Below are 9,304 nucleotides of genomic sequence, written 5' to 3'. Positions count from 1 at the left end.
CTGTCTCCGTACACCCGTGCAGGCCCTGACTCCGTACACCCGTGCAGGCCCTGTCTCCGTACACCCGTGCAGGCCCTGTCTCCGTACACCCGTGCTGGCCCTGATTCCGTATACCCGTGCTGGCCCTGTCCTGTCTCCGTACACCCTTGCTGGCCCTGACTCCGTACACCCATGCTGGCCATATGTATTTGACATCCAGTTTGTGCCACTGTCTGTTCTCTAGTTAAAAGTCTCAAAAGACACATCCACAGCCAATCCCAGTTTAAACCTGTTGTTGGGCATTAGTTCCTGCCTCGTAGTCATGTACTGAGCTTTGTGACGTCGACCTTTTCATTTCTCTCGGCCCCTCTTCCACAGTTTGGATTCCATAGGGAGCAGTAGTTGGTACAGATACATGCAGCCAGGTATAAATCTGTAACCGTAGTAGACCTGAAGCTGGACTACCAGATTTTGGTCAGTCTGAGATACATAGGAAGTCTCTTGCTGAAAGAAGACCATAAAAGAAAGAACCAAACTGAAATTTTGTAAACATGTAATAGGATTTTGAGGTAAATATGTCTTTAATAAGTGGAGTCAGTTGTTTCACCTACAGGCAGCTGTTTTTCTTTCTTTTTAAAATCTTATTGTCCCTTATTAAAACTTTAAAGTAGAGATATTTAACTTTTTGACTTCTCTGGGCCACATATAAATGTTGTTTCAAGTTCTCCCTTCTATTTTAGGAAATTGTAAGAATTAATAAGTGTTTTTAGAAAAAATTTAAATAGCTCTATAACATCTTGATTATTGTGTGGGAAAATAGTAATGAAAAATTACTCCTTTGAAATTTTTTAACTAAGATTACTACCACAATCCTAAATGTTTTTTAATTTAAAAAATGTATTAAAATATGTTTTTCATTAAAGTAATATAATCATACTCTAATAAAATATATTAATAATGAAGAAGAAACATAACAAATAATTGCTTATTAAAAGAAATATTTATGAGCATTTTAGGATTTTATTGCCAGCTGTATTTTTCTGTAGTTAGAGTTTAAAAAAGCATTTTTATTATGTGTTATTTTCAGGTAGAGTTTAAATATGTTTGATTAATTTTGATTTAAGGTTTTAAGCTACTGCTTATAGTCCAGCCATAGAAACTGAGTGCTTCACCCTTGATTTTTTGCATATATGGATACTGGGGACTGAACTCAGGCCCTTAGCCTACAAGACAGGCACTTTGTGGATTGAGCTTCTCTCCAGCCTATTACTGCAGATGTTTTCAAAGGAATACTTTCTTTGGCTGTGTAATGTCTTGGCTGTTCACAGTCTCACCTAATCTTGGGGTGGGATTTGTTTTCTTCACAGGACGATGGTCTAGAAGACAACGAAAAGAATTTCTATGACTCTGAGGATGAAGAAAAGGAAAAGAGTAACAAGAAGAGGCCATATACTATGGATCCAGACCATAGGCTCTTGATTCGAAACACAAAGCCTTTGCTTCAGAGCAGGAATGCAGCGGTATGTTGAAACTAGGAAAGACCTGTTTCACAGATGTAAAGACCAAACATTGATTCAAAGTATGTACAGTCAGTACTGAGCGTGTGACTGGAGCGTTCATACAACAGACATGTGTGATGGGTAGCTAGAAATGTGTGGGATTGAAGCTTTGAGACCTGAATCTGTATTGTAAATGGTTTTTAGCCTTCATTGTTTTGAAACATGTAAAGCCAGATTTGTTTTAATTAAGAAAATAATGAATTATTTTCTTCATTTAGTATATCTTCAAATATAAGGAACTTACTACTTTTTTCTGTACTCCTTTGAGAATTTAGCCTTTAGAAGTTTGTATACTTAGCAATTAGCAGAAGTTTCTATGGTACTACTAGTAATGTAATTCCAAGTCATCATTCAAAAGCTCAGTCATAGTAAGGCATGATTCACTGATACAGCTAAACGCATTCTTGTGCTTAGTGTGCCTCATCATAGTAAGGCATGAAGTCATTAATACAGTCAAACGCATGTTTGTGTTTAGTGTGCCTCGTCTCCCTAATAGCTGCTACTCACTGAAAGTATCATTAACTCACTGTTAGCTTCATTTTGTCTTGGGAGTTGGTTTTATGATTTAGACGTTTGCTGACAATGCCAGGTATTGAGTCCCAGGTTACATGGTTGTTTCTGTGCATATGTGGGGTCCCTGCTTATTTGCTAGTGCACCATAGGCTGCCATGGTTCTGAGTGTATTATGTTACCTTGCCTTGTGTAAGTAAATTTAAATGAAGCCTGACTTTTGAAGAATTATGAAGATTAAAAAACAACAGCCTTACTCCTATCAGGTGTAGTTGCTCATTTCTTCAGTCCCAGAATTCAGAAGGTAGAGGCAGGTAGATCTCTGTGAGTTAGAAGCCAACCTGGACTACATAGGGAGTTTCAGACCAGGTGAGACTACATAGTGAGACCTGTTTCAAAACAAAGAAATAGGGGGCTGGAGAGATGGCTCAGTGGTTAAGAGCATTGCCTGCTCTTCCAAGGGTCCTGAGTTCAATTCCCAGCAACCACATGGTGGCTCACAACCATCTGTAAAGAGGTCTGGCGCCCTCTTCTGGCCTTCAGGCATACACACAGAATATTGTATACATAATAAATAAATAAATAAATATTTAAATATAAAAAAAAAAAACAAAACAAAGAAATATAGCTGGGCAGTGGTGGCACACACCTTTAATCCCAGCACAAGGGAAGCAGATCTCTGTGAGCTCAAGGCCAGGCTGGTCTACATAGCGAGTTCCAGGACAGCCAAGGCTACACAGAGAAACCATCTCAAAAAACAAACAACAAAAACAAAAGAAAGAAACACACACTTGTTCTTATGTTTGAAAGTGAATTTTGGGAACTCGTTTTAGAAAGCTTGATGGATCAGGGTAGTGACTATATTGGAGGCAGAACCAGAAGCAGAAGACTATGGGATGGTCAAGAGGAGGGTGCAGTATAGGATGCTTTAATTATGAGCAGGTGGAAGGCCTGGGGCTTGAGTTCTTTCAGCCAGTCTGGACTTTGGAGTTGTGAGAGTTTCCCCAGTGGCTTTTTACAACTTGACTTTCAGATTTCATGTGTAGCATTGAAGAAAATTTAAGCTACTGTTTTTATAGATCATGAGGCAAAGGGAGGTCATTTAGTTCTTTTAGATTTGGGAGTGGCTTGACTAATATATTCAAAAGATGACATACCAAGTGAAAGCTGCGTTTTGACTTAGAGAAAATACAGTTCACATCCTCGCATATGGGTGTGGATGTTTTACACTTTAAGAGCACAAGTGAGGAAATGAGATCTTACTGTTCTTGAATTCCCAGGTTCTAGATGAAAGCCATAGTCAACTTACTATTTTTTAAATATTACAAAACAGTATATTAGGATCCCATAAACTGTTTTTTTAAAGATGATTTTTCTTTTATAAAGAATGTCTTTAGCTTAGGCACCTTGGTGTGTGGTGTACTATCCAGGCATGCCTGAAACTTGCAGTGTACTGAACAGAACTATATTAGTGTTCATTTGTCTTGTGAACCATTTCGGTGCTGAGTCTCAGCGTCCACATGCTGAACTAGATACTTTTTGGTGGCGAGTAATCTTGACTCTGAATGTAAAGGCACATGAGAGAGAAATGCGGTACAGGTTTATTTGGAGAACAGCCCATTTCCGGTCCCATGGCTCCAGATGCTCCAAGACTAGCGTTAAAGTTGTGAATCTTAAAAAGACAGAGTGCTGCAAGCTCCTTGTTGCTGCATTTTGATTCACTTTCCTTGACTTCAGACAACTTGTTGCTGCTCCGTTTCCTTTTCTCACCCCTCTCCCCACCCAATCTGGCATGGTTTAGAAGTCGCAGCTGCTTCTCTTTAGAATTGTGTGACTAAGCAGCCAGCACTCAGTCATGAACAGCATGAAGGGTTTTTTGTTGTTGTTTGTTTGGGTTTTTTTTGCCCAGGACTATTGTCACTATGGGCAGTTCATTTATGGCATCCCCCCCCCCCACGACGTGTTAGTTTCCTGTCATACAAATTGCCACAATCTAGGTGTATGAAAAGGACAGGAGTTTTTACATCCCAGACAGCCGGAGACTGAAGTCAGGTATGAATAGGCTGTATCCTCTGGAGGGTCCAGGGAGATGCTGTCTCTTTCCTCGTTGGAAGGTAGTTGCTGGTGATCTTTGCATTTCTTGGCATACAGACAATCACTCACTTTCCTGCTTTCATCTTGACATTGCATTTTATCTGTATCTTGTGAGGACACGTACCTTAGGGCCCTTCTACTCACAGCGGTCCTGTCTGACACCGCTAACCTTCTGCTCTCAAATATAAGCACTTTGTGTTCAACCCCCTACGAAGACTTGAACATTTCATTCTGCTTCGCACAAGTTCTAAAGGTGTTTAGAGGGAACACATGTGGAGTGAGGATGCGTTTGGACCCCGTTGCTTAGATGGTCACTGTGCCTCTGTTTCTGTTCTTGCAGGTGGTTATGGCTGTGGCCCAGCTGTACTGGCACATTTCACCCAAGTCAGAGGCTGGCGTTATTTCTAAGTCCCTGGTGCGCCTACTGCGTAGCAATAGGTAGGTTGTGATTTTGCATGTGCTTTTTTTCTTTGTATTCTCGCAGAAGTAGTGTTGAGGCAAATGTAGTCCGTCTCCTCAGCCTGGGGTATATAGTTGACTATTTCATAAGTAAGGTCTCACACATAAAAGGATCTCAGTCTTAGTGAAGAAAAATGGGAGTTTCTAGCTTCAGGTCCAGAGATATTAACGTATGTTGCAACATAGAACATGTACTTTGCTTTGCTGGGTTTAGCAGTCTTGCTGTTTGGAAATTTTATTTATTCTGGAATCACTGAAAACTGTCCTTAAGTGTGCTCAGCTTGCTTTGCTCAGTGCGTTAGCTCTGACCCTAGAGCACTGCTTCTCACCTTCCTACCGTATCGTACCGACCCTTTAACACAGTCCTCATGCTGTGCTGACCCCAACCGTAAAACTTGTCCTTGCTACTTCATCTTACTACTGTTAGGGATCACAATGTAATGATATGTGTTTTCCAGTGGGTCTTAGGTGACCCCTCTGAAAGGGTCATTTGGTCCCCACAGGGGTCATGACCCACACTTTGAAAACTGTTGCCTTAGAATAATAGCAGAGACCATGTCATGTTGCTTGGCAGAACCCTACTTCATATAAAATTGGAATGTTCAATCACTAGTTTCTTCAGTTTTAAAAAGAGCTATTTATTTTTTTGTTGTTTTGATTTTGTGTGTGTGTACATATGTGAACAGTGGTGTATGCATGTGTGTTAGTAGGACTATATGTGTGTGTGTTTTTTGTGCTGCACATGTGTGTCTCTGGAGCATATGGATACTAGAGGGTGATTCTGCTCTGACCTTATGCTGGATTCCCTTGAGACAAGTCTCTTATTAAACAGGTAGACAGACGGGTGGCTCTCAGGGCCTCCTGTCTTAACCTTCACAGTGCTGGAGCACAGGTTTACAGGTGTCACTCCCAGCTTTACATGGGTTCTGGGGATTTGAACTGTCTTTGTGTTTGCATAGCAAGCCGTCCTATCTACTAAATCATCTACTTAACCCCCAAGAGTAGCTACTAGAAAATAACTACTCCCTTTAAAGAGCCCTGTGCTCTTTAGTTTCCTGTATGGATAGATAGAACATGCCATCTTTACAGTTTCCCTCTGTATAATTCAATAGTTCAGATAAACAATTTCAAACAAACGGAAAACCTAAAAAGATGAGTTCTTTCATTAGAGCTGTAAAGTTAGCATTAGTGTTTTATTATGTTTAAAAACATCATTCATTGTTCCATTGGTCAAGGTTGCACAGACATTTTGCACTGCTAGCTGCTTGATGTCATTGTTTCCTACCCTCCATTGCACTGCTGCACTAGCTGGGATGGGAACGTGTATGCTGATCGTGCCCCTCACGCCCTTCTTCGCTCCTGCTATTTGAGAAACAAGTCAGAAGTTGTTTCATCCCGCTCTCGCCTTCACTTTATCTTCAGCCACTTCTTGTTACCAGCTCGGTGATACTTGTTTGCAATGGATAGTTAGTTCAAATGGTGCTAGAAAGATCTGGAATGGTTCTTTGGTAGAAAGGCTTTACCAGATTAATGTGAATTTAATAGTAGATTCTGTCCTTTATTAGATATGAAGCCTTAGGAATAGCATAATGTGACTTTTTAAAACCAGGCCTTTCTTTTGATCTGTGACTGGTTGTTGACACTGTGAGGCCCCTGATAAGAATGTGAGTTAGCACTGTGATTGCATTTCCTCCACTCATTTTCCTTCATGTGTGCAAAGCAGCAATACTGGCCTTGTATTTCAGAGGGTACAGTATCATAAAGTGAGCTCTGCCTCCATCTCATGACATACCTACTGCACAGAATGTTAGTATTCTCGAGTACACGTGCACTGGAAAGAAGATATGAATGCCTCATAGTTACTAAACATGTAGAGTCTTGTCGTTAAAAATTTTGTTGCCTCTGAGTTTTCTTACAGATTCTTTTTAATGTATTGTTTTCATAAGATGTTTCTTTGGATATGACTACTGAAATGTCTTTTCACTTTTAGGGAGGTACAGTATATTGTCTTACAAAATATTGCAACTATGTCAATTCAGAGAAAGGTATGTATATTGTGAACATTTAATTTAAAGAAGCACACCACTGTGATAAATGTATTTACCCATTTCTTTCTTTCTTTCTTTCTTTTTTTTTTGACCTAGGGTATGTTTGAACCTTACCTGAAGAGTTTCTATGTCAGGTCCACTGATCCAACTATGATCAAGACACTGAAGGTCCGTATGCTTCATACAGCTTCTTTAGCTGCTGTGTACTTTGAAGAGATACTACAGTAGCCTCTGGCTTCTGTAAACTGTGCTCTGTTGTGTGCATGAGTGTGTTCAGACAGACAGTGGAGATTTGAATTAAGTCCTATACTAAGTAAAAAGGTGGAGCTGATTCTGTGGAAGATTTGTGAAAAAAATGACATTTGGAAGTATTTAAAATAACTTTTGTGAATGTTTTTTATGGTTGGTATGATGTGTGGGTGCTTTGAAAGGCTGGGCATAGACTAACAGAGATGATGAAAGCCCTGTGGTGTAGAGCTCATTGTGATGGTAAGACAGTAGGGCCCTAGGCAGGGCATGGGGACATTTCTGCATACTGTGTGCTATGTCAGAGACATTAAAAACTAATGAAGAAAAAATAGACATTCTTTTAAATATTGGGACAGTGTTATTTTCATTAAAAATGGGTTTACTCACAAGAAAGTTGGTGAAACACAAACAGTATGATATTTTCAACATTAATAACAGACTCCTGCTTTGTAATTATAAAACATTTCAAGTAATAAATGTGAGCTGAAAGACTGGATAATTTTACAGCAAAAGGAGTAACAAAATGCTTTATTTGATATTAAGTTGGATGATCTTTGTATTTACATACTGTTGAGATAGTTATTAAAACATAAACATATAGAACAGTTGTGTGGAAACAAAATCTTCATATTCATTTCTTGATTGTTCTGATTTTGTCTCATTCTACCAAGCCTGTCTTTATTTATAGGCAGCAGTATTTAGGGGTGATTTTGTATCAGTTTGGTAACTCTATCAAACTCTATATTATGTGTTTTAGTAAAAAACAGTTCTGTGTAATTCACATATAGTTTTAAAAAATAGGTTTGAAGCTATTTTTTAAAAGTTGTATGAACAAAGACTCATATGTTTCAGTGGTAGGATGTTTGATTAGCATGCTCAGAGACCTAGGTTAGTTCCCAGTACTACTAAAAATAATGTTTTTACATTTTAAAAATACTTTAAAATAACTAGCCCATGTGTTATTGCTGACTCATAATGCCAGACTTCAGAGGGAGAGACAGTAACATTAGGTCATTAGTTACATAGTAAGTTTGAAGCTTGCCTGGGATACATGAGACTTTGTCTCTCCCCTGCACTAAAAAATTGTCTCAATTTTCTTATTAAAATAAAATGACTAGTCAAGCTATATTCTTAGAGAACAGATTTCCAACAGATAAAGCAAGTTAAGTGATAAAATAAGTTTACACAGAATATGTAAATTTTTTCTAAAGGCTGTGCCTTTTAATTGAATTGTTTATGTCATTGACTTTTAATATAAAACTTGATATGAATGTTGTAGTGGACATGTTGGACTGTGTTTTTCTGTTGGTCTCATGTTTATGCCACCTTCAGAATAATTAATCTTTTTATGGGCAAAGTAGATTTCTCAACCTCAGTGGAGACAGACTTTTAATTTCGTACTTCATACATGTATAAATTGTCTAAGTGTCTGGGAAGGTGGGATGAGATAGCCAATCAAGAAAATTAATTGGTATCTGGAAAACAGAAGTGTTACATGAAGGGCAAATTGTTTCCTAACTTTATTAATAAAAAAATAAAAGTTGAGCTAACAAATTGTTTAGGTTAATTAGATAAGAATTATAAAATTAACACAATTAGTAAAGATGGGGATTGTTTTGTTAATTATTTTTTAAGAACTGTGTAATTATCTAGTCTCTGTAGACTCAAGGAAACAGACTAAGACCCCCCTCAAGAATACAGAGCCTCACATGACAGTAATTTTTAAAAAATCAAGTTTCATATGGATGTTTAGTCTCTGTTAAATTCATCTTTTTATTTGTGTTTTAAAATGTTTACTTTCTCTTTTACTCTATTGTAGCTTGAAATTTTGACAAACTTGGCAAATGAAGCCAACATATCAACTCTTCTTCGGGAATTTCAGGTTTGTATACAATGCTAATTGTAGTTTCTAAAATATGTTCAATTTTAAGTTAAATATGCCTTCTACTCAACCTAGAATATGCAGCTGCATAAATAAAACAGTTTAGGGAAAGATCAGCAACTGGGAATTTTTCTGTTTTCGAGAATAAGCATTAACTACAATGTACAGCATAGAATAAATGGTCTTGTTTCCCTTTCTGTTTCCATGGCACAGGGAAAACTGGCTCATCATTGGGTGTAAAATCTTTGGTTTTTGTTAAGGATTCTGTCCATACTGCCACCATGCTCTAAAATGACTTTCTGTGCCCGTGAGAACACATCATTGTTACCTGGTTCCCCCTTGTAGATTGCCCCATTAGCTCAAGCTTTATTACTGAGTGTGTGGGGAGCAGTGACTCCGATTTGTTGTCCTCTACTAAAGGTGCTTGCTGCTGAGCTCAGTACCCATACTGTGAGGGTGAGAATCTATTTTTTAAATTATTTATTTATTTATTAAAGATTTCTGTCTCTTCCCCACCACCGCCT

At 38.3% G+C, this 9,304-nt stretch overlaps 1 protein-coding gene across 2 annotated transcripts in view; it reads left to right on the top strand.

Moving 5' to 3' along the window:
- Ap3b1 (adaptor related protein complex 3 subunit beta 1) overlaps positions 1–9,304 on the top strand; it is a 201,626-nt gene that overhangs the window by 78,646 nt on the left and 113,676 nt on the right. For both annotated transcript variants that reach the window (XM_005356483.2, XM_026783761.1), the window contains exons 8-12: positions 1,347–1,499; positions 4,483–4,580; positions 6,592–6,646; positions 6,746–6,817; positions 8,718–8,780. In XM_005356483.2, coding sequence (XP_005356540.1) covers positions 1,347–1,499; positions 4,483–4,580; positions 6,592–6,646; positions 6,746–6,817; positions 8,718–8,780 — 441 coding nt within the window. The remainder of the gene's footprint in view (positions 1–1,346; positions 1,500–4,482; positions 4,581–6,591; positions 6,647–6,745; positions 6,818–8,717; positions 8,781–9,304) is intronic.

The sequence above is a fragment of the Microtus ochrogaster genome, chromosome 19 (genome assembly GCF_000317375.1).
Source record: "Microtus ochrogaster isolate Prairie Vole_2 chromosome 19, MicOch1.0, whole genome shotgun sequence".
In the NCBI taxonomy this organism is placed as follows: domain Eukaryota; kingdom Metazoa; phylum Chordata; class Mammalia; order Rodentia; family Cricetidae; genus Microtus; species Microtus ochrogaster.
Note: the sequence above shows the minus strand (reverse complement) of the source record. Positions and strands in the feature narration are given on the sequence as shown.